Raw genomic sequence first — 25,413 nt, 5'->3', positions numbered from 1 at the left:
GATGAGCTAGCTTGCGATGCCGTAGCCAGTAGACTTCGGATACAACTTTGGACAGAAAGCACAGTTGCGGTTTACCAATGATGAGAGAAACATCCAGAGGATACATCGTGCCTTCGGAGCGAGATTTGATTAAGCAAGTGCTTCGATCACTCGTCATTATGTAACATAATTGATCGTCAAATTCAACGCGATGTCCTGCTTCACATAGTTGGCCAACACTGATAAGATTGTGTTTAAGGCTTTTTACATAAGCAACATTCTGAATGGAAAAGTTCCCCGTAGTGAGAACACCGTAACCTCGGATGACACCGTTTGCATTGTTGCCAAACGTGACATTTCCACCATTGCATATAGGCCTGAAATCCCGAAGTTACTTTAACCTTCCGGTCATGTGCAAGGACCAGGCACTGTCAATTAAGCATTATTCTTCTTGTTCCTCCTTGCACAGAGCCTGAGAATTACACGGTTAGTTTAGCCATCCAAACAAGTTTGGAGTCAGGGACGATTGATGTATTCTTAAATGATGCATGGTCCGAGGTTGCATGAACAGGTCTTTTGTCAAGTTTTGGACCTAGTACTCGGTGTTTGTTCAGATTTGGATTATTACGAGGTTTCTGAAAAGTACGAGGTTTCTAACTTTGATTTGACTTGACATGAGATAAAAACTTTTGACAGCTGCACTGACATTTACAAAAATAAGGTTTATCATTGAATCTAACATTGTGTTTGGTCAACGGTTTATAGGGTGAAGTCGACTTGGTATTGGTCCGAGGCGGGTAATTCCTGAAATATTTGACATTTGATTTCTAAAAAGTTTGTTTTGAACGAAGTTTAGCACGTGTAAATCTTTGAATCCCTTTAGGTGGATTTGGTAAGATTCCTTTCCACTTGTTTTGATGTGATTTTAAAGGTGTTGGAGTGGGTAAAATTCCTTTCCAATTAGGGTCATTTAAGGAATAGACCTGAAAAACGTAGTTTCTTACAAGTTTGAAACCTTTGTGGGTTATGTCCGAAGTAGCAGGAATGACTTTTGAAACTGAACTCCCCTTTTTGCTTGTTTTCATGAAAGAAGAGTTTTTTGAAATGTAATTTGTGAAAACAAATTTTTCTGGACTCTTGGATTTTGGAATTCTCACATGTTTCTTATTTTGTGGAAAACTTTGTCTGCTTTTGTTTCGAGATCTAATTTCTTCTTTGAAAGCTCTTTTTGCCAAGGATTTAGAAGAACCACAGTCATTGTTATTCAACTGCGGTTTCCTGGTACTTTTAAAATGATTTTGAAAACGTGGGCTGAAATCATCAGAACTTGAGGATTCTGGAATTTGAGAGCATTGGCCTACTTCAAAATTTTCTATAGGTAATTCATGAAAAATTGGCTGAAGAGTTGTAGTTCCTTGAACTGATGGTTTTGGCAAAGATGATTTGACTACCGCAAAGTAGGTTTTGGATGAAACTGCGGTGGGACACTTCTGGGACATTTGACTACAGTGTGGAACAATGTGGTATGAGGACAAAGATGGAATGTCCTTTGAGACTTCGGGGCCTTCAACAACAATTTCTTCATCCACTATGGATGAAGTTTGAGAATTTGAATGAGTGGTGTCGCAGATGGGAGTTTGATCACATGTGTGACTAGAATCCTCTGGCACAATTTCCTCAATGACACAATTATTGCTCAAATTGTGTAATCTACCGAAGTGAGTTTTGATATCTTCGGAAAAATTCTTGTCATTGGCAGGGAAATGAAATTCTCTATCAAGAGGGATATACACTCTGTTTTTGTTGAACCGGGGTGAGGAATCCATTGCGGTAGGATACCCATTTGACCAACCCCAATTATATGTATTGTCCACAATTCCATTGTTTACCAAATTTTCAATAGCCTCACTTTCATTAAACAAATTTTCTATTAAGAGATTTAAGCGTACAATTTCTCTCCGAGCTAAATCTCTCTGGTTCAAAGTTATCTCTAATTGGGTTTCACTTATCATTCTAGCATCTTTATCTAACTCTAGATCCTTTTTCTAACATTGCCATCTTAAGTCTCTTATTATCCAGTCTTCCTTTCACATGGAACATCTCTTGGGACGCAATGTTGTTCGCATCTAGGGCTTTGTTATAGTCTGTAAGGACGGCAACACAAGTGTCATTAAGATCATCTATATAGGGTTGACAGTCATGCATGCTATAATTTAAAGTTTGGATCACGAGTTTTACCTTTTCAACGATGCTTAGAGTCCCATCCTTTGCCATGTAGCAGTAGTTTTTGTTCAATATTGCTGACCCATCATCATCCGTTGTGGCCAGCATGCAAATTTTCCCTTTTCCTTTAACACTGCTGATGGTCTCTTCTTCATCTCCTGATGACCAAACTTGATGGTCTCTTTTAACTTGAGCCGCATATGCCCTTGCCTTTTCTTTTTCTTCCAACTCATGAGCCATTCTAAGATAGAATGCTTTGTCCTTTACTATATTGGCCTTACAGTCTTTTGCGAAGTGATTTTCTTTGTTGCATTTGTGACAAATCACAACATCAGTCTTGTCTTCTGATTGAGTGCCAGAGTCATTGTTTTGAGGAGACTGCGGTACCTCCTTTGGTTGATTGTTCTGAGAGCCTTTAAGATATCGAGAGTGGTTGTTTTGAGGACCGAAGTTACGGTTGAAAGGAGGTTTGTTAAATTGTTGATTCTTGCGGAAAGAAGAAGGTGGTATGCGGTTGAACTGTTGGCTAACCAAAGCAATAGCCTTCTGAAATTCTTCTTCATCATCATACTCAGAATCCGCTTCGTATGACTGTGGTGGGGTATCATACGATGAAGAGTAGGGTGACTGCGGTAGAGTTTGTGCTATGAGAGCAAGTGGTCCTCCGAAGTCAGCACAGTCTTTGAGTACATTGGATTCTTGTGCTTAGAGCTCTCCATAGAGTTTGTAGAGTGATAAATAGTGAATCTTTGTAACACCCCAAAGTTTGGAAAGTCAAGAAAAAGAAAGAAGACCTCAATTTTTAAGGGGAGACTCGGCGAGTCCGATCGGGATCCGGGTCGAGGTGTAAGCGACCGACTCGGCGAGTCGGCCCAGGAGACTCGACGAGTTGGGTCTGATCGAGGAAAACCCTAAATCCGGGACTTGGAGCCTATTTAAGCGTCTCATTCTCCTTCCTAGGGTTCCTTTGCAGCCCCTCTACCCCAGAACATCAAACCCCAGCCGCCATATCCGTTTTAGAGCTAGATCCTGCCTTGAAGAGTGCACTATAGCTTGGAAAAGGAAGAAAGGCTTTGGAGGTGCAAGAAGGGACTGTAGATCCGAAATTGAGAAGACATTTCAGACCAATTGGAGGTAATAAGCTATTGCTTGGAATCCATTTGCACCTAGATTTATTCTTATGTGTGAGTTTTGGGCATTTTGGCATGATAAGTAACCATTTCGAGTTAGAGGTCCAGATCTGAGGTTGCTACCTCAGATCCATGTTTGTTTTGGTCTAGAATTCCCTAAAGTATCAGCTCTTGGTATGTTGAAGAAGTATGTTGTCATAAACCCTAGTTTGAATGTGTTTTAAGCATAGATCTCTTGATCTACACGTAAAGTTTGCCACTTTACGTGGGGGATAGGCCTTAGAAGTATGGATCTATGAGTTGGAAGCCCTGCTTGGCTCGAAAAGCCACTGCATGGATTAAGGACTGAATAGACTCGGCGAGTCCTTCGAGGGGACTCGGCGAGTATCTTGAAGATGAGGAGGAACTCGGCGAGTGGGATGAACAGCTCGTCGAGTCGGATGAAGTTAGGCATCAACTCGGCGAGTTGGAAGAACAACTCGACGAGTTGGTTGAAGATTGCTTTGAACTCGGCGAGTCTATTAGTGGACTCGGCGAGTCAGGTCGCGAAACCTCAAACCCTTCAAGTTGAGACTCGAATCAGTGAGTCGGGTGGTGACTCAGCGAGTTGGACAGGACAGGACTTGGAACTAGTTGGACTCGGCGAGTCATAGAATGACTCGGCGAGTCGAGTCGCGAATAGAAAGACCCTGAACTTATGAACTCGGCGAGTCATTAGGAGGACTCGGCGAGTAGGGTTGACCTGGAAGGTTGACTTTGACCAGGATTTTGACTTAGTTGGCTGTCAGACTAAGTGATATATTTATATTGATAGCTCGGAGAGCTAGAGGAGCAGCGGTTCAGGGGATTGTCGAGTAGCAGCCAAAGGTTTATCAGCAGAGCTCAGCAGTTCAGGTGAGTTTCCTTCCAGTAGTAACGGGTCTAAGGCCACAATGCCGACCCGTTTAGCTAGCAGTCAGCTTCGGACCTCGATCCGATGTAGTAGTTAGTGTGTTTGATGCCTTCGTGGTTCAGACAGGATATATGTGTTTATGCCAGTTGATATGTTTATGCGATGTTCAGTCAGCTTCGGATTTCGGTCCGATGTAGGGGACAAGGTCCCAGTCAGCTTCGGATTTCGATCCGAAGTCAGCTTCGGATTTCGATCCGAAGTCAGCTTCGGACTTCGGTCGATGTAGGGGACAAGGTCCCGGTCAGCTTCGGACTTCGGTCCGATGTCAGCTTCGGACTTCGGTTCGATGTAGGGGACAAGGTCCCAATCAGCTTCGGACTTCGGTCTGATGTCAGCTTCGGACTTCGGTCCGATGTCAGCTTTGGACTTCGGTTCGATGTAGGGGACAAGGTCCCAATCAGCTTCGGAATTCGGTCTGATGTCAGCTTCGGACTTCGGTTCGATGTAGGGGACAAGGTCCCATTCAGCTTCGGACTTCGGTCCGATGTAGGGGGCAAGGCCCCAGTTAGTCCGGACTTCGGTCCGATGCAGTGGGCAAGGCCCAGTATGTGCTTTATATGTTATTGTGTGGTATGTGGTAGATTGGGGGAGCTCACTAAGCTTCGTGCTTACGGTTTTCAGTTTTGGTTTCAGGTACTCGGTTTTCAAAAGAGGAGCTCGGGAAGATTGCAGAGCGCACACCATAGTCAGTTAGCCTGGGAATGTTTGACTCTGATAATGATATTATGTTTTGAATTTAATACTCGAAAGTTATGTTTGACTTATGATACGTTTTTATAAATCTGTTTTTAGTAATGTTTTAAAAGAAATTTTTAGTCGTGTTTTTTTTGGGTCGTTTCAGTACCTCTCCATTCTTTGTGACCAATGATGATATTCATTTGCTACTAGTATTGGAGCTCGTTTAGAACCACCAACACTATTGGAGACATTCAAAGATAACGATTGTGCCATTTTCTGTTTTTTTTTATTTTTTTTTTAAATGAGCTTTAGTGGTATAGAAGGCTTAATGAGAAAATCAGAGTTCCGATATTCAAAAAGCAACCACTTTGGCTCTGATACCAATTGTTGAGAGAAAAACTTGGAGACACACTTGAACAAACGTTAGAACAAGTATATTGCAGAATAGTTAATCTCAAATGATCTAAAAGCTCAACAATAATATAGTTAGATTGTTAGATAGTTAGTTGCGGAAAGTAAAGAAATATAAATGACAATAATTGTTATATCAAGAATACACTTAAACTGATTCATAACAAGGAATGCATTCACTCCGAGTTAGAAAGGAAGATCAAGTTTAGTGATTAAGTCTATAAGACTTGCTCCGAAGAGAGATTATGTTTCAGTAGCAGTTTAGAGTGCGAAGAGTAATAAGATAGAGAAACGAAGAAGATAACTTGGAGAAATATATTCAGAATAATTCACAAGTCATCGAGTGATAAGAGAAAATGGTTGAAGAAGAAATCTTGTGTATTAAGAAGTTAAGAGTTATATTGAATACATTAGAAAGAGTCTCTATTTATAGAGTCTCAGGAATAAACAACTACTATATAAGCAGCCGTGCAAGGCATGTTGGATAATAGAGTACATTACATAAAGATAAGAAAAGAAATAATAAAGACCGAGGATGCTGAAGACGTGTTGACTCCGGGTGCTGAGATGATTGCTGATGGTAAATAGTTGCGGTTGATAGATGATTGTGGTATCTTAGTTCAATAGGGTCACTTTTATGTTTTAACACTCCCTGAAGCTGTTCGAACAAATCAAGATGCTCCCTGAAGCTAGTCGAACAAATCATCTATCCTCGAGAGTGGGTAACGATTCTTCATTGTTACCTTGTTCAGCTCCCAGTAATATATACACATGCGATGCGACCCGTCCTTCTTCTTGACAAACATAATCGGGGCTCCCCAAGGCGAGCTACTCGGTCTGATGAATCCCTTGTCTAGCAGCTCATGTAACTGCGTAGACAACTCCTGCATCTCGGGAGGAGCCAACCGATATGGTGCCTTGGCTATCGGATCCGCACCAGGGACTAGGTCGATCCTAAACTCTACCTGTCATTCCGGAGGTATCCCAGGCAGCTAATCTGGGAATATGTAACGCCCGTAGATCCGGGCTAGTCAATTTAGAGATAATAGGGGTCGAAAACAACTTTTCGAAAAATATTATTTAGAATAAATAATCTTAACCAAGTCGTAGAATATGTCTCAAGGGTTCCGTGCATATAAAGAACGCTGAAATCCGAGTTAAAACGAAAAAGTTATGTCTCTAGTTTTTCGGCAAAACCGGCACGACACTGGGAGACGTAAATAGTGAACTTAAGATAGAGGACTTTTTAGCCTTAGTGATCTAAAAAAAAGTTGTAGTATACGTTAAACCAAGAACATACAAAAAAAGAACGCCCAAATCTGACTTCGTATAAGGAAGTTATGAATTTTCTAAGATTTGGCATAGCAGTGCACGGCCTGAAACTCGAGTTTTAGTTCGAGCGGTTTTTGGCTTACGCGAACTAAATGAGAGTTGAATATCTCATTAATAGGAACTCAACGATAAAAAGACAGACGAAAACGGAGTCCGTATTAAGGAGTTATGAATTCTTCACGGTCATTTAACAGTCTAATCTCCTCCTACTGTTAAATTTAAGATAAGTCGAGAATTAGCCGACGAATTCTAAATGAAAATTGTAGTTCTTGTTTTTACCTACGTGTGGATATAAAGAACGTCAAAAACGGAGCTCGTATGCGAAAATTATGAATTTTTGAAAATCAGTTGATTTCCACCCTATGTGTGATGCCACGTGTCAGCACCAGGCTGTGACTTGGAGCCCAAGCTCACTCACGATGTGAACATCAAGAGATTCACGACGTGAACCTTCCTCCAGCCCCTATAAATAAGTGGTGAGTCCTCCATTCCTCTCTCTCTAAAACCTCTCTATAGCCCCCGAAATCCCCCGAAAAGCCTAAGGAACCTCCCTAGCACGAGGCGGAAGCCCCGGAGCGCCCGATGGCTCCGAGAAGAAGAGCCTTTCGGCTCGGGAATTCTCCGCTGGAGCCCAGTTTTGAGAAAAATCCACTGTAAGTGAGCTACGTCTAACCTATCTTTAGTATAACTTATGTTTTAATATAATAATGTTATTAGGACCGTAAAATAATTATTTGGGCTATTATTATGAGTTATATAAGAGTGTTGCTTAACGCTTATATAATAGTAATAATAGCTGGACTATTAATTAGTCGCGGTTAACATTAGACTAAACCCTAGTGGTATTGATACTAGGTTTTGTCAATGGAAAATTATTTTGAGATAACGAAGCGTTGTTCAAGTGCAGAGTCACCACCTTTCAGGTGAGTGTATCGTCCCTTTCATCTTACACATAGATATGAAGTATTTAATATAAATTACATGCTATGTGTGCATATTGTCTGAATATTTGCTATCTATGTTGGGTGAGAGCTTTTTATTCATGTGTTTAAATGTTTTAAACTGTATCTGTATTTTTATATCTACAAAATATGTTGGGTAAAACATGAGTAGATGAAGGAAGAGGGATGAAATCTAAAATAGAGAAATATTAGTGGTATGAACCTAGTGTCCTATAGGTGAACATTGGCAGCAATGGACCTAGTACCCTATAGATGAGCATTGGCAGCTGCGCCACAGCCTGTAGATGTTGTTGATCTATGATAAACATCTTAGCAATTGTGCTCTAAGGATAGTATTGGCAACTGTGCCTAATAGAGAACATTATAACCATGACAGTAGCATCTAAAGGACAATACCGACAGATGCGACTCACATAGAATGTCACAATTCTGGCAGCTGCGCCTAAGTGATAGAACTAGCAGTTGTGCTTGACAGTTGTGTCATTGATAACGATGGACTTCGTACCTATTCCTTAGGATAATCCTTAGGAATGAATGAATGAGAAATAGCTGATTCTTAGGGTAGACCCTTAAGAATAAAGAAGATAATGGGGATGGGTAAGTGGGTTGATTGTTTGATTGTTTAAACATAATAATTATATTATTGTGGGTTGAAAACCCTATGTACTCACCAGGTTTCCCAACCTGACCCACTCCAACTTATTTGTATCACACGTGTCGATACGAAGCTACTTTACACTGAGAGATTTAAAAGAGATGTAGATCACTAGTGTAAATAAATGTAAGTTCTGTTTATGCTTATGTTCCTGTATTGACGATGTCATCTCAATGTTTTAAAATGAATAAAAAAATAACATTTATTCGGAAATGCTTTGATAACGTAATTATCATGTTTTTCTGGGGACAAATTCCACAACACTTTTATTAAAAGAGGTACTCTAATTTTTATAAAGCATAAACAAAAATCGGTATTTTTCTGGCCTTGAAAATGGGGATGTCACAGAATACATCGGCGTAATCTCGCACCACCGGAACATCTATCACTGTCGTCTTACCCTCCTCTCAGGTATCCATAACATAGCAACATACCCAGCACAACCCTGCTGAAGGTAGCGCTTGGCCCTCGCTGCTGAACATAGTGCTGGTTCGCGTTGCGTCCTCTCGCCCTGAATCACCAACTCTCCCCCACTTGGGGTCCTGATCCGAACCAATTGTCACATGCAGTCGATCACTGCCCTGTTGTGGCTCAACCAATCCATGCCTATAATCACCTTGTTCCCACGCAACGGAATTGGAACAGAGTCTACCAAATAACGCTCCTCGAACAATCTCAAAACACAGTCCCTGAAAACCGCCGACGCTTGTACTGATCGGTCATCAACAATCTCGACCTCTAGAGGGTGATCCAACATGCCCGAAGACTCAGGGAACCTCTTGCTAAGCGCAAGAGAGACAAATGATCGGGTAGCGCCCGAATCAAACAACACCTGAACTGGGATACCGTTCACATGGAACGCTCCTATCACCACATCGGGTGCGGCACGTGCCTCCTCGGTAGTCAGTTGGAAGGCTCGGCTCCTCACCACTGGAGCCTCTGTCTTGCTCTGTCGACCATCAGTGATCCACAGGGTCGCTGGAGTTGACGCCTTCACTGGCGATGCTGCTGTTAATTGAGGGAAATTGGCCTTTTTATGGACTCGTTGGTTGCAGTGAAAGCACAACAACTCCGATGTTTGGAAAGTGGGCGCAAGGGTGGTACAATCCCTACTAAAGTGCCCTGTCTTGTGACACTTGTAGCAGCCCGATGATCCCATCCTACAAACCCCCTCATAAACCCTGCCGCATTTCCTGTAGCGGCCCTGTCCCGACTGGCCCTTCGGCCTAGTGTCTGCTGCTCCCGTAGGCTTCTTCCTCGAAGCCCCATTAACCTGTCCCTCCTTTGCCTTCCTCTTCCTTAGGTGCTCCAAGTATATCTCCCTCTCCCTCGCCCTGGCAATCATGGAATTCAGGGTCGGGCATGCCGAGAAGCTGACATGCTCCCAAATGTCTGCCCTCAACATATCATGATAGCGGATTTTTTCGCATCTCCTCGTCTCTCGTATACTGGGGCAGCAACAATGCCCCCTCCCAGAACTTGGCGGTAATCTCTGCCACTGACTCTGTCGTCTGCCTCATATCCAGAAACTCTCTTGCCAGCTGTTGAAGCTCTACAGCTGGCGCAAACTCATACCTGAACATGGTCGCAAAGTCCGACCAAGTCATAGCCTCAATTGTCGAGGCTCCCAACGAGTCACCAACTGACTCCCACCAATCCCTGGCCAGGTCTCTCAAACAACCTGCAGCATATCGCACCTTCGACCCCTCAAGGCAGAAGCTCGTAAGATGTGCAGACTCAATGTCTGCAATCCATCTTCTGGCTGCGATGGGGTCCTTGGCCCCATGGAAATCCGGCGCACCACTGCTCCTGAAGTCCTTGAAGGACAGTGTGTGTGATCCTGACTAACTGGGTGCCATATCGCTCCTGAACGCCCTGAGGCGATCCTCTATCAATTCAATGATCCCTTTTTTGATCGACCTGAAAATCACCGGGGTCGACTCAAGGATACCTCTCGTAATCTCAGAAGCAATGAAATCATGTAGTCCCTCATCAACTGGCTCAGGACCTGCTCCCGAACCGGATCCTGATCCTGGACCTCACCCTTCGCGACGTGTGATCATCACCATTCTGAAACATAACACATAATCGTCATAATCATACCTAAACCTCGGTAGGTATCATACACTCTACAAATTTCCTGGTTCTATCTTGGCCCTCCTTGACTCGAGTACGGATCCTCTGCTTTCAGTAGTACGGGCCCATACTACCTTCCACATTTATCCGTACTTTCTTCAAGGATTTCTTCGACTTCACCAAGTCCCTTATACTACTATTGCACTCTTTTCCAATCTCGTCCTAGGCTTACCCTAGGGTAACTCTCCAACCTACTCTCCGCCATCAGCTGCAGAAGGAACCCCGACTACCTTTACCTAACTAGCTTATGAATACCATTACATATTACTAAGACCAGATAATTCTTATAATGAAAGGTCATACCCCACAACAGTTAGACTTAAACAAGAGTTGCGCAGTAGAGCCAGACCTAACCTTCTGAAATTATTTCGTCCTTGCAATATGTAACTTAATGTATTCATTTACTAGTTAGCTAAAGATAACTAGAACTCCCTGAACACAAGCAACATCATTTGGGCATTAAGTAACCCAATCCAATCATCCTCTATCCAAACTATCATATAACTGACTAATCGGTAACATCTTGCAACTCAAAGCACATATAGCAGGCATATCAGATATCTTCCTAGATCCTCTAGCCCTAATCTAGCATGCACTTCTCATAATCATATCATATCATAACATGTATGGCTATCTTGGGGAAAACTTACCTGAGCTCAACCAGTCGCGCACATCACACATCTTGTTCTCTTTCAAAGTTCTTTTCTCTTTTCAAACTTCGTATATAAAAAAATGATTTTATTTTTCTGAAAAATTTCATACGAAGTCCTCAGTTTGAGTCCAGACACACTCCAGAGTGTGCCCGAATCCCTCAAACCAAGACTTTGATACCAACTTGTAACATCCCAATTTTTCAAGGCCAAAAATTTCATTTTTAATTAACACATAAAATAGTTTACCAAAACGTTACCAATGTCGATTCAATTTATAAAATTGTAACAACGTGTTTCAAACCATATCATCAATAGTGATAAAGAAAAATCAGAGTACAATCCCAAGAAAAACTCGTAATGCGGAAATCATGCGTGTGTGTGATGTGCCGCTACCGTGTCGGCTCCTTCCCCTTCGCTGAAGAGGTACCTGAAAGAAAACTGAAGACTGTAAGCACGAAGCTTAGTAAGTTCCCCCATCACACCACACACCATACAATAACATACTGTTAGGCAATTATGGGGTGCCTGACTACCCAGGTCAAGCCATTATGGGGTGCTTGACTTACCCTGGTCAAGCCATTATGGGGTGCTTGGCTTACCCAGGTCAATCCATTATGGGGTGCTTGAGTTACCCATCGATCTATTTTGCCCGACTATCGGGGACTATTTCACCCCTACCACTACCATATAACACACATATACTGCCAGACAATTATGGGGTGCTTGACTACCTAGGTCAAGCCATTATGGGGTGCTTCACTTACCCGTCGGTCCTTACAACCGACATACGAGGACTATTTCACCTCCTACTACTACCATATAATATCATAGCATAAACATACTGTCAGGAAATTCTGGAGCGCCCGACCTACCCTTCGGTCCTAATGACCGAACTTGGAGACTATTCTCCCCCTACTACCACTATCACATATAACATATCATGCTAGCACATAAATGATGGGTTTTGGTCCTAATAACATTCTATGTGCTCATACAAACCCTAATGCTTGGATCTAGGTTTCTCTATTGTACATGCAAGTTATCCAAGACTATAAACCCTAATTCTAGCATACAAGTAATCGTATTAACATGAGAATAGGTTTAAGATGTTACCTTGATTGTTATGTAGTAATAACAATCCCAAATCTCCTTGTATTGACTTTAGGAAGCTTAGAGTCACAAATGTCACTCCTCTAATGGCTCACAAACACCAAGAGCAAGAGGATGAGGAGGAAAGAGGATGGAGGCTGCCCTAAAACGTGTGAAACCCTAGAATAAAGCTTGTCCACGTTTTTGGGTCATAAGGGTCATATATATAGTGAGGCTATTAGGGTTATCTAACAAGGAAACCCTAAATTGGATGCTTAAGCCCTAAGCAACCCATGGATCCCTTTCCTTAAGGCCTTGGACGATTTCCATATGGGTTTCCCCATAGAATTTGTCCACTCCTTAATATAAGACAATCCATGGCCCAAATTGCAATTATCTTATAATTACAATTCCAGTCCCTTAAGTTTAATTAATCTCTTTTAGTCACAAAACTAATTACTAATTAATTTTTGAATAATATTAATTAAACAATATGATTTCTCCTTCAATATATTATTCCCATAATATATTAATAAATCATATTTAATCCTTTCTCTCCATAATTCATCCTATCAAGTTGCTTTGGTGAAGGCAGCCCAAAAGGACCATGCACCATCGGGTCAAGTACATACCAAAATAGTTATGGACTTAGACACTAATCCAAAAGTCTCCCACTTGGATAAGTCTAATAATTATTATGCATATGTCTTCAGATCCTGATCTGCAATTGTAGCTTTCCAAAGCCGCTGTCAACTCTGGTCCTATCAGATACGCGTGTCCTTAGATAAGGGATCATATATTCCTCCATTCTAGATATCATATGAGATATGATTTCAAATCATTCTCTTTGTACTATATATTGATTTCCGATTTATGACGACTGACTAATTCAACAAATCAAATTAGCCCTAGCCCGGCCGAGCATTTACGTTTGTCATCACTAAATCATCGAAGGGCCCAAAGATATCGCTTTCATCCTACTTTAGATAAAAGGAACGGATAAAATTTGATACAATGCTTGCTTGCACTCACTCACCGAATCACACACAACAATATGTTTTATAACACCAGGTTACTAGTGCGTTTACATATTATCAATGTGCAACCGATTTGCAAGATACAACTCACACATCTCGGTTTCAAGAATATAAGATGTTATCGTCTCACCAATCACTCGTGATATAATTCATGGAGTGATCCTAGTGAGCGTGGGTTTAATCCAATGCTCAAATTCATATTCATAAGCACTCATGAACGTTGCATCAAACATTTGCTTATGTCAAATGCTATTTAGACAATCCACACACCAATTCACGACAGTCTTCATTCATACCTACTTCCAACATATGAACGACTGTGGCCCGTTCGAATAATTTAACTGTTCTTAACCAATTAAATTATTCAGGAAGTCAAAACATGCAAATGTGTAACACAAGAATAATACTAATCCCATATGGCCTCAAACCTTTGAGTATAAATGAAACACCTTTTATTTATCACCATGTCGATTACTCATTATTTGTCGTTTCGGGTAATCAACTTCTTACTTGAATTATTACACTTGTCCCTTGCTCTTAGCATGCACACAATGTTTACCTATGGTTCTTACTTTGTGAAATAGACCAAATTGAGCACATTTCCAATCATTCTCATTTCACAGCTCCAAATCCTTTTTCATAAGTGAAAGAATATCAAATTCTTGCTACTTATAGAATATGCTAGATTCTAACATTCTATGCAACGATCCTTTCGTAATGTCACTGCACCAAAGTCACAAAGACTATTGCCAATGATATTACAAAGTCCTCTATCGGAGATTGTTACAAGACAATTCTTTAGATATGATGTCTCTCACTCAAAGTACATTCCTTTGAACATCCTTTTGCATAAAAGTTTCTAATCTAGTCATAGATTTTCAATATTCAATTCCCAATATGGACACGTTTCCATATTTTCCATTCGACAACTCATTCTTAATAGAATCTTATCTATTCATAATAATGTCGATATGGTCCATCCAATATGGAAACATTTCCATATTTTCCAATACTATACTTCAAACTACTCACAAACGACCAATCCTCGGCGAACTTTGGATTGTCCTTTGATAGTTGTTTAATTATCTTAGTCAAAACCGATTCTTGTCCTTTTTCCCTCTAAATGCGCTAGACATTTGGAAAATTTTAGAATGGTCAAATATTATAGCATTTGCAATCGATCCTATACCCAAATCGCATGGGACACGATGCATAATGTCTTACATAAAAATTTGATACTTTATCAATCTTCCGCCATAATATTTCATTTGCTATGTTTTCAAAATTCAAATTGTGAAGAGGAATGTCGTAATCATAATCGAAATTTCGAGAACAAACTATATACCTTTGACTAAATTTATTAACATTCCACAACCTAAGCCTTTAGATTTGAAATGAAGCATAATATTCTCTCCCTTAATTATAGCAAAACAACCTTTCAACTCTTACAACTTTGCAAAGTATGACTCTTGTTTTCTATAATTAATATTGCTAACCTTGCAATACTTTCCTTAATAATCATTCAATCATAACATTTATGCTCCCACTATGATGATTATTATAAACATAACACTTATGCTCCCACTAGCTTCGACATGTATTCATAAACATCTTAACTTTTCAGAAAAACAATATCTATTGAATTTCTTAAGTCCATGTTTCTAATACTTAATGCTTTGATAACCTTTTATCAAGGCCTTTTGAGCTTATACACCTTTGCCTTAGATAGTTCATATGTGTGTCTAAACAATTAAGACTAATTGCCAAACCTCACAATTCAAATCATGGAAAGGGATACCGTAACCATAATTGAATTCGAGAATGCAATTTTACAATCATTATCTTTTTAAAAATCTTTCTTAGTGAAAGCATTTCCTCACAATCATTTTCATGAAGGAGGAAATCTTATGACACTTAGATTTAAATGGTGTATTTGTTCCTATCCATGTGAATTTGTCAAAACCAAAGTTTACGACAAATTCAAACTCATATGGATCGAACTTTCTTGATCTCGATTTCTTGCCTTATGGTAGCACAGCTTCCCACCACGTCTTCCAAGTAGTTAAGCAGCTCACCCTTTCCTATCAATGTACCTTTCATTGATTAAGGTGCCTTGCCTTTTATGCGTTCAAAATGAGAACTCATAGAACTCACATGCATAATCAACTCAATTGGAGCAGCACAGAAACAAAATAATGTCAACACGATAGATTGTAAACCTCAACTCGTGTGCTAGTGATTATCGATAAGGTTTATTTGATTTGTTCTTGAAACCTTTCAAGACCATTAAGACTCCCACTGACTCCTTGACATATAAGATTCTCTTGTCAATAAACATTTCTTGACAAACAAATATTCAAGAGTTAGTGTAGTTTTTTATCAAAACACTTCATAAATTGGTCCTAGTTGGTCTTTGTCTTATCCAAGACATCACAACTTTCCACATTTGATGAATGCTATAAACCTTCTTAATTCTTTTTACTCAATGTCACAATCTTAACTCTAAGACTTGTTTTGGAACGAAGTATGATTGACTTCTTGATTTAACCATTTCCTCAATTTTTGATTCCTCTTCTTAGACATACATTTGTACTAAGACTCACTTAAAGGATCAATTGAGATATGGTTCTTAATCATTAAGACCTATCATAAAGCATAAAAGGTACTCTCCCTTCTTCTTAGAATGGAGAAACTTTTATCGTTCTGCCTACTTGATTCTTCTTATTCGTTATGCTATTGATTTAAACTTTTTCAATCAATTTAGAATTACACTTAATCTTATAAGTATAATCATATTTACTAAACCTTTAGTAAATCATGACGAATATATTTGTTACTTCTTATGGTGGACTTGATCAACACGCAACTTTGTGTACTCGATCTCCTAGTCCTTCACTTGACACTTTGTCAATGAATCAGTCTAATTTCCAAATATGAAAGTTCTCATTCATCGTGCAACCAAGTTGCATGATTCCAAGTTTCTGTCCAATTGAAACTTGGGCGATGAGAAGCTCTCCCTATTTGGTAAATTCTCGACGTTTCCATAACTAAGAATCAAATCTATTATTGCTAATCATTCAAACATCAAATTTTCATACACGCCATTGCAAGGATAAATAAATAATATAAAGTCAAAATTTATTTTATTGCGCAAAAAAAATTTGTCCTTACAATGCAATTCTTTGAAAAACTATGCTAATACATCTTTCTTAGCAATCTTATTCTAACTCTAAGTGGCAGCTCAAGAATCTAATCTTCAAGTAATGCGATCGAAATCCATTCCTTCACGGTTAGATTCTGCTCACTTCTTCCCTTAAGATTCCTTTCTTTTCTTTGATCCTACAAAACATCAATTGTAATCTTATCACATTATGTATTAAGAATCTAGAATAGAAGCTTAAAAGAGTTAGTCAATGGATTTTACCTAAAGCAGAGCCATACATTTTGACTCTCCCATCTCTTAGATCTCTTAGGTAAATAGGGCAGCTTCGTCTCCAATGCCCCATTCTCTTGGCAATAAAAGCAAATTGACTCTTTTGGAACAGGACATGGAACTACTTCAGACATTGCCTTTCTCTTATGATCAAACTTTTCGATCATAGCATGTCTTTCGTTGCCATTGTCTATATCCATAGAGGTCTTGAAGGCAGATTCACTAATCAACTTTGCTTTTCTATTGCGCCAAACCATTTCTGATTCAGCAGCAATAAGCAAATAGGTGAGATCTATAAGGGTCACGCCGCAGTTCATCATATAGTACTCTCTTACGAACTCACTATATGAGTCAGGAAGTGACTAAAGAACCTAGTCAACAGCCATCTCCTCGCAGACAACGGATCCCAACATTCTTAACCTATCAATGTGTGACTTCATCCCTAGGACGTGTGCACACACCGACTTTCCTTCTTTATGTTTACTTGCCAAAAGGGCTTGAGTGAGCTTGAACCTTTCAAGCCTTCGAACTTGTGGGTTATGGAGAATAATTGGAGGAGGTGGAGGAAGTGAAGCATGATCTCTTATTCCTCGATCGAATTGTGGAATATCATCTTCATGTGGAATGCCTGTTCCACGGGATTTAGGAAGACCATAGTTGTTGTACTTTGACATCTACAAAACGGGAGAAAACGAATTCAAGTTAGTTGATTGATTGGGTCCTTAGTAAATCACCCAAATGAGATACTAAGGCTAGGACCCAACACAATATGCTACAACCTAGAAAAGGGATGCCGTAATCTAGTTGCAGAATATTTGAAGGTAAGTGAATGACGATTCACTAATTTCCACCATGAAAAATGAAAAAGAAATTTAAGTTTTAAATCTATGAAAACTCCTAGATCCTTTGAGATTCATTGAACATTTCAATGGCATGTTTAAATCTCGATATGCCCCTCTTGTTTGTGACTGGGATGCCGAGGATCACAAAGTGGGTGTGAACAACCATGCAAACTTACATGGTGCCCTCACATGTTACAGTCACCTATTCGATGTGTCGGTAAACCACACACGCTCCACCGAACTATGACCAACATTGAGTCACCCTTTGCTACCTTTGCTTAGAACCATTTAGTGTGCCGGTAAACCACACACGCTCCACTAACGTCTTCGCAAGGGCACAAAGTGTAATTTCATGGAATTGCATCAATTCACTTTTGCCTAAGTAACTAAGATTGGGAATTTTATGAAAACATTTAGTTACTTTTATACTTTATTATACTTATAATGGAAGGTTTTGTCCCATCCTACCCGTTCGACTAACGACCCTTCACTAGTCAAGAGTGCGGTGGGTAAGAGTGGATACCCATTCAATCGCCATTTTATAGGCAATTTCCTTAAACACCCATTATAGACTAGCTTCGTGAATGAGGCCTACTAACGGTACGACTGACTTTACTCATACATAAATATAATGTTAGACTTTTAATGTTATATATATATATATATATATATATATATATATATATAGGGTGTATTTTACACTTTTAAAATACTAGGTGGTTTAATTTAACAATTATACTTTTAATTCAATTAAATTGTTAACCTAAACTTTTATGGGTTTATTAAACCTCTTTTAATTATACACCTTAATCAATTAATAAAACCATAAGGGAGTGATTTGAACTTTTCAAAACATTTCTAGGGTTTTAGAATTTAACATTCCTAATTAACTTTTAATCAACTTTTAAATTCCAAAACTTGAGGGCAAGTTTTGAAACCTTTTTCAAAACATTAGGGTTTCAACTATTTAAATTTCAAAACAACAAAACTTTTGAGGTCAAATTTAAACTATAGAATCTAAAGGGGAAAATATGAAACTTTTCAAAGCACAAGGATCAAATAACAAATAATCTAAATTAACATTTAATCACATAATTATCCATATTTGATTTATTTAATGATTTCTTGCAAAACAATTTACCAATTTAATCAAAATACTTAATCAATTATCACATAGGGAAACAAATATTTTATTAATTGATAAATATCTTCAATTAGATCAAGGATACAGTCAAATATATCATAAAATCGGATTTTTATTGATATAATATGATAAAGGCAAGTATTTCAAAGATAAACAACAAGAAATCCCGAAAATAGCTCCATCTGACGCTCGAACTCGCCGAGTACCACACTGTACTCGCCGAGTTGAGGCCTACTCGCTGAGTTCATCAGCCAGGGAGCCCAAAGATCGATTTGCAACTTGAATAAGCACACAAGGCATCAATACAATAGAAACCAATCAAGGCTCTGATACCACTTATGAGTTTTGGTCCTAAGAACATCCTATGTGCTCATACAAACCCTAATGCATGGATCTAGGTTTCTCTATTGTACATGCAAGTTATCCAAGACTATAAACCCTAATTCTAGCATACAAGTAATCATATTAACATGAGAATAGGTTTAAGATGTTACCTTGATTGTTATGTAGTAATAACAATCCCAAATCTCCTTGTATTGACTTTAGAAAGCTTAGAGTCACAAATGTCACTCCTCTAATGGCTCACAAACACCAAGAGCAAGAGGATGAGGAGGAAAGAGGATGGAGGCTGCCCTAAAACGTGTGAAACCCTATAATAAAGCTTGTCCACGTTTTTGGGTCATAAGGGTCATATATATAGTGAGGCTATTAGGGTTATCTAACAAGGAAACCCTAAATTGGATGCTTAAGCCCTAAGCAACCCATGGATCCATTTCCTTAAGGCCTTGGACGATTTCCATATGGGTTTCCCCATAGAATTTGTCCACTCCTTAATATAAGACAATCCATGGCCCAAATTGCAATTATCTTATAATTACAATTCCAGTCCCTTAAGTTTAATTAATCTCTTTTAGTCACAAAACTAATTACTAATTAATTTTTGAATAATATTAATTAAACAATATGATTTCTCCTTCAATATATTATTCCCATAATATATTAATAAATCATATTTAATCCTTTCTCTCCATAATTCATCCTATCAAGTTGCTTTGGTGAAGGCAACCCAAAAGGACCATGCACCATTGGGTCAAGTACATACCAAAATAGTTATGGACTTAGACACTAATCCAACAATAAACATATCAGGGAGTAGCAAACCTAGATGAATATCACAAAGACAATCATCTAACATACAACTCCTACTGGTGGGCTGACATTGCGGCCGTAGACCCACCGCTACTGGAAGGTGACTCACCTCGTAGGGCTGACTGCTGAAATGCTAACCGGGAAATATCTGATTGCTGCTCCGGCAACTCCCCGACTACAATTCCCATACAAACACATAGTCAAACACTACTAACTAATCTTTGGGTAAAAGGACTAATTTACCCTTGGTCAAAGTCAAAGCCTTGGTCGAAGTCAACTTCCAGTTGACCTGACTCGCCGAGTTGGGTCGCCAACTAGTCGAGTCCCTTTCCTTTCTTTTGATCCTTCCCGATTCTACTCGTCGAGTTTAGCAACGACTCGACGAGTTCTCCTTCTATAATACCATCAAATGAACCTTCATCCGACTCGTCGAGTTGTATGAAGAACTCGTCGAGTTCACCTTCATCCTATAAACATGTCCAGTATGTGACTTGCCGAGTTGTATGAACAACTCGTCGAGTTCATCTTCAAAAGTTGGGAGATCGCCTTGGACTCGTCGAGTCCTATGACTTCCAGATCATGGCTCTTCTCAAAACGTCACACCAATCCTTGGGACTTTTCTAATCTTCTGCTAACACTCAACTGGGTTCCTTTGGAACCATAACAGAATGAGGACTCAAGCCTCGGACTCGCCGAGTTCCAAGAACACTCGTCGAGTCGATGTTGTCCAAGTCTTATTTTCTCGATTTCTGATGTACAACACTCATCCAAAAGATAGATTTGATCTTTTAAAATCGATCTAGCACGTAAAGTTACGAACTTTACGTGTATGCATGGGAGTATAAGCTTAATGGACCCAAAATGGAGTCTAAAGGGGGTGCATGGCCTATCATGGCCATAAAGCTTACATCTTTATGTCATGCATTCGATTCTAAGACCTGGATCTGAGATATGAATTGATAAAACTGCTTCATCCCTAAGGATTCATGGTTTTTGAGCTCAAAACCATCAAATTGGGGACTTTTAAGATCTAACACATAAAAGGGTCAAGTTAAGAACTTGATTACCAGAAAAGGTGCAAAAAGGAAGATGGCTTCTGGATCTACTTTGCCCCCTTCGAATCTTCAACTTCTCTCTTCTTCTTCTAGCTTATAGATGCACCAAAAATCCTTCACAAAGGTGAGAAACACTCAAGAACACTTATGGGGAGACTAGGGTTTTGGAAGGAACGTTCTGGGGGTGATGGGGGCTGGTTTGGGGCTATAAAGACGTTTAAATAGGGTGTAATCCCTCAAATTTAGGGTTTTGTCCAAACAACACCTACTTGCCGAGTCAGTCCCCAACTCGTCGAGTAGGTCACTTAAACTTCCCGTGGATCCTGTCTCTACTCGACGAGTTGGGCCATCAACTCGTTGAGTCCCATAGAAAATACATAAAATTCTTAAATAAAATACATACCAGGAATCCGGTGTTACATATTGATTTTTATCGTTCACACATTTGAAGGTCGATCCATCCCACAAACCCACATGTCGAATCCTAGCAAAATATAAGAAGAAATTGAGTGATTGGTGAAAAATCTTTATAACCAACCACATGAATACTAACCTCTTCAGGGCGTTTCCAAAAACGTCGCCCAAGGTTCTTATCAGTCCAAATCGTTCACATTATCGCCATTTGACCACATAAACATCTCACCATTGTTGATTTTGAGTGTAGGAGAGACAATTTCAATTTTAGCAGGAAGAGATATCGATTTAGGGAAAAGGGGGAACACACGTTGGATCTATTAATAAGGGAGTAGACGTTAGACTATCCCCATTCACAACCTAATCCAACCCAATCATATATTAAAAAACTAATTTCTCTCTCTTCCATATCTACAACTCAATTAAAACCAATTTTTTACTCTCATTAGCAATCCAACCCAATCTAATTCTATACTAAAAAATATTAAAAAAGATATATTAATATTAGTATCATATCGTAGAGAAAAATTAATCACGTATTTTGATATACTTTATTTATTTTTTTACTCAAAATAAAAAAAAAACAATTCTTAACAAAACTAGTTTTAATTACGAAGTAATTTAACTCCACCACTAAATAATATTATTAAAAAGAGTGAGCTTTGGTGATCTTGGGTTGTGTATGTGGCCTAGGTCACCAAATATCTTTTAGTTTTGATTTTCTTTTAATTTATAGGTGGTGAGCGGCTCACCAAAATCACCCGAACGGGGTACTCTTAAGGGGGTTTAATTTAAGAAGATATTAAAAAAAGGGGTATGAATTGACAGAAATACCCTCACACAAACAGAGGGCACAAACGACTGTTAAACCTTTGGACCAATTCCACAACAAATCAAATCTTTTGGACTACCGGTGCAACCCTAAAACTTTTTGGACCAAACATCCAATTTTTACAAACCATAGGGACCAAACTTTCAATTTAAATGTTGTTTAGCTTTTTGAAACATTGACGTTACACGCCCTAAATTGAAAATAGTCCATAGTTTGAGGGGAAAGTTGCAAACCATCCATATATATACACAACACATCTACGATCTACCCTATCCATTCTTCATTTTTATACACACAAAGTATCCCCCTTTTTCTAAATTTAGATAAAGTTCATTCACCATTACCGGTTTCTGTCGATTTCATAGCCACGTTCTTCCATTCCGATAATCGAATCCCGATCCTCAATATATGTAAGCAGTTCCTATGATATTCGGTCGATTAACAATCACGTATCCCGTACTCGTTTGAATTTGTTTGATCATATTCGGTTCAATTCGAATTGGTGATCGAATACATTATATTTAGGGTTTAGTGAATAGTGATTGATTTTTGAGGAAATTAGGGTTTGACGAGCATCGGAAATGCATCCGGTGCCTTCACTTGAATTACTTACCCTGCTATTTGGCGGTTTTTCGTGTTCTCATCGTTTGAAACATCGTCTTGATAAAAGTAATCGTCGTGGTAATCTTAGCTAAAAATCACATTCTTCTAGTCACTAGCGCCTAAATCAGAATCAGAATCAGTCATTTAGTTTCCTTGATTTCTTCTTTTGTTTGTGTTTTTATCTCTCGCGTTTTTCATCGTTGTCATCATAATTCTGTTATTTCGCGGTAAATCAACTCTATTTGTTGATCGGAGACCTCCGTTTGACATCCCGGATCGTTTGGTTTCACGCTGCACAGAGTTTTGCTTGGACATCCCTGATTTGAAGGAAAAGGTAACATTATTATTGCACACATAGATGATAGAATAGATCTACTATACTCTTTTTTCTACTGGTACTTCCTATTCATCGTTCATGAATTGAAATTCAAAAAATATGGTTCAGCTTTTCATTTTTATTTATTTTGACTTTTGAGCTCGTTGTACTACGATATCCATTAAAATCGTTTTTTGAAGTCAATTTGTCAACTCAAGTAAGCTTCTTTTTGTCCTACAAAGATCAAACCATTACAGTGAAATTGTTTTTGTAAACATCATACCAGTTGATTCAAAGTATTTTAGTAAAATTGTGACTTGAAGATCTACTATCTGGCTACCTGCTAAAATTTTAAGTTTTTGAACATTATTGTTAGGAACAGCCTGCACTTTTAGCAAGGCTTGTTTGTTATTGATTCATTTCCATTAAGATCTTGACTGAAATCTATAAACGTCCCAAACATTTCCTTCATGTATTTGACTTGCTGATTATATTTGGGAGAGATACTAACAATATACATTGAAATCATACTTACTACAATGCCACCAATCATGGATTGGTTCTAGCTATTAAATCCTGTTTTACCATAGATTGAGAATAATTAGATTTTTTTTTTTTTGCAGTTGAGTTCCCTGTTGATGCAAATGGACGTTTGTTCTCACATCAGTTTCCCAGTTAATGATGTTAGCAGCAGCATTCATGGATTCTGTTTGGATACAACCTTTGAGTCCACTTATGGACTTGCAAGTGGTTTTTCTGTGGATGAACTTGCATTTGGAGCAACTAAGTTTCTGAATATCCAAGATGACATTGACATACAAGGAGTTTCAAGTTCAAATGCTCCATTCCCACCTGTAAGTATCAACTTAAAAACTCATTTATATTTTAGATATTAATTTTATCACATGTTGAAAATGGTATAAACTGTTACAGAAGGGTTTGAAGCCTGTATCTGCCATGAAAGGCACCCGTGAGAAACATGGAGCGGATCCACCTAAGAAGTTGAGCGTGAAGTGGGCCCCAGATGTGTATGATCCGGTTCCTTCTTTGCCATCGGACACAGTAATAAGTAGGCCACGTAAGCAGCATGGTAAAAAGAAGGGCACGAGTAGTAGTAAGGAGAAAAATAGTGAAAGTAAATCATCACGAGGGAGTAAAAGTAAAGGGAAAGACAAGAAGCATGGTACTCGTAAAAGAAGTGGGAAATCTTATGACTTGGATTTTTGATTTGTGTAAAAGTGAAGAGAATGACTCACATCCCTTTGTATGTATATTAGTAATAAAACTATAGAATGCAAAACATCAAGACATTAAAAATTGCTAAGGATATGATGAACAAGATGATGTTTTTTTTTTTTTGCCATGTAGGATGACATGTACATGCCAAATCATCAAGGCAACCGGTATACCGTATACCTAGGGTGTATTTGGATTTGAGTTTCAATACAAAAAAACATTGTTACAAGTGTTTGTTAGTGGCTAGTTATGGTTTTATGATTTAACATAAATGTTTAATCAAATCTAATGCATCAATAACAATTAATGCATTCTTTCTTGTGGACATCTTTCAGGCATAAAAACATTCTTTTGAAATTTTATAACTATATCTAATTAGGCTAAACTTCTAGGAAGTTAGCTAACCTCAGGGGATCCATATACGATTGTCCTATAAGGTCCCTTTACAAGACGTCCATTCATTCAATATCCTGTATGTTGGATGTTAAAGGGCATACTTAACATGCATATAAATTTCAAACATCATGTGTAATACACATGCTAGTATCATAATATGGCATACATTACGTATTAACTATATAATTGTAACATAATTTTGAATAAATAAACATGACAATATGTATGTAATAAAATTCTAAGCTTCTTGTTAATCTTAGTTCATATTATTAATCTTTTTGGCGTGTTTATAACTTTGGGATGAAAACATGGTCTGTTCAAACGTATATGCGGCCTGGGGCAAAAAGAAAAAAATGGACCCTCAAAGACTAATATAATAAAGATTCAAAAAATAGTATTATTTATTCTTCATTAATCATTATAGACGTGTTTAATTAGCAATAACAAGCAATCCAAATTGTCTATCTTTAGAGCAATGCATATATATATATATATATATATATATATATATATATATATATATATATATATATATATATATATATATATATATATATATATATATATCCCAAAAAATTTGGGCCATCTGGAGACGTGGGCCATAGGTGGTCGCCCGGGTTGCCCACCGTCTGAACCGGCCCTGGATGAAAATAAAGATTCACTTCACATGCTATTCATAGGTAGCTTGTTTTTCCTTGTTCATTTTGTTTACAAAAGTAAACTTTCATCAGAATGTTACACATCATGTTTCTAGTT

At 38.6% G+C, this 25,413-nt stretch overlaps 1 protein-coding gene across 1 annotated transcript; it reads left to right on the top strand.

Moving 5' to 3' along the window:
* Positions 1-22,376: 22,376 nt before the first annotated feature.
* On the top strand, positions 22,377-24,490 carry LOC111887449 (uncharacterized). The gene is made up of 3 exons (XM_023883620.3): positions 22,377-23,043; positions 23,649-23,879; positions 23,959-24,490. Exons 2-3 carry the CDS (start codon positions 23,664-23,666, stop codon positions 24,250-24,252), a joined length of 510 nt encoding a protein of 169 aa, XP_023739388.1. The 5' UTR covers positions 22,377-23,043; positions 23,649-23,663; the 3' UTR covers positions 24,253-24,490.
* Positions 24,491-25,413: the final 923 nt, after the last annotated feature.

Source organism: Lactuca sativa, chromosome 6, assembly GCF_002870075.4.
Source record: "Lactuca sativa cultivar Salinas chromosome 6, Lsat_Salinas_v11, whole genome shotgun sequence".
NCBI lineage: Eukaryota > Viridiplantae > Streptophyta > Magnoliopsida > Asterales > Asteraceae > Lactuca > Lactuca sativa.
This window is presented reverse-complemented; position numbering and strand designations above follow the sequence as displayed.

Bases quoted from the DNA above. Each gene is read 5' to 3' on its own strand.
- LOC111887449 (XM_023883620.3), top strand. From the start codon at position 23,664: ATGCAAATGGACGTTTGTTCTCACATCAGTTTCCCAGTTAATGATGTT. The intron at 23,880-23,958 runs GTAAGTATCAAC...AAACTGTTACAG, and splicing joins CAAATGCTCCATTCCCACCT to AAGGGTTTGAAGCCTGTATC.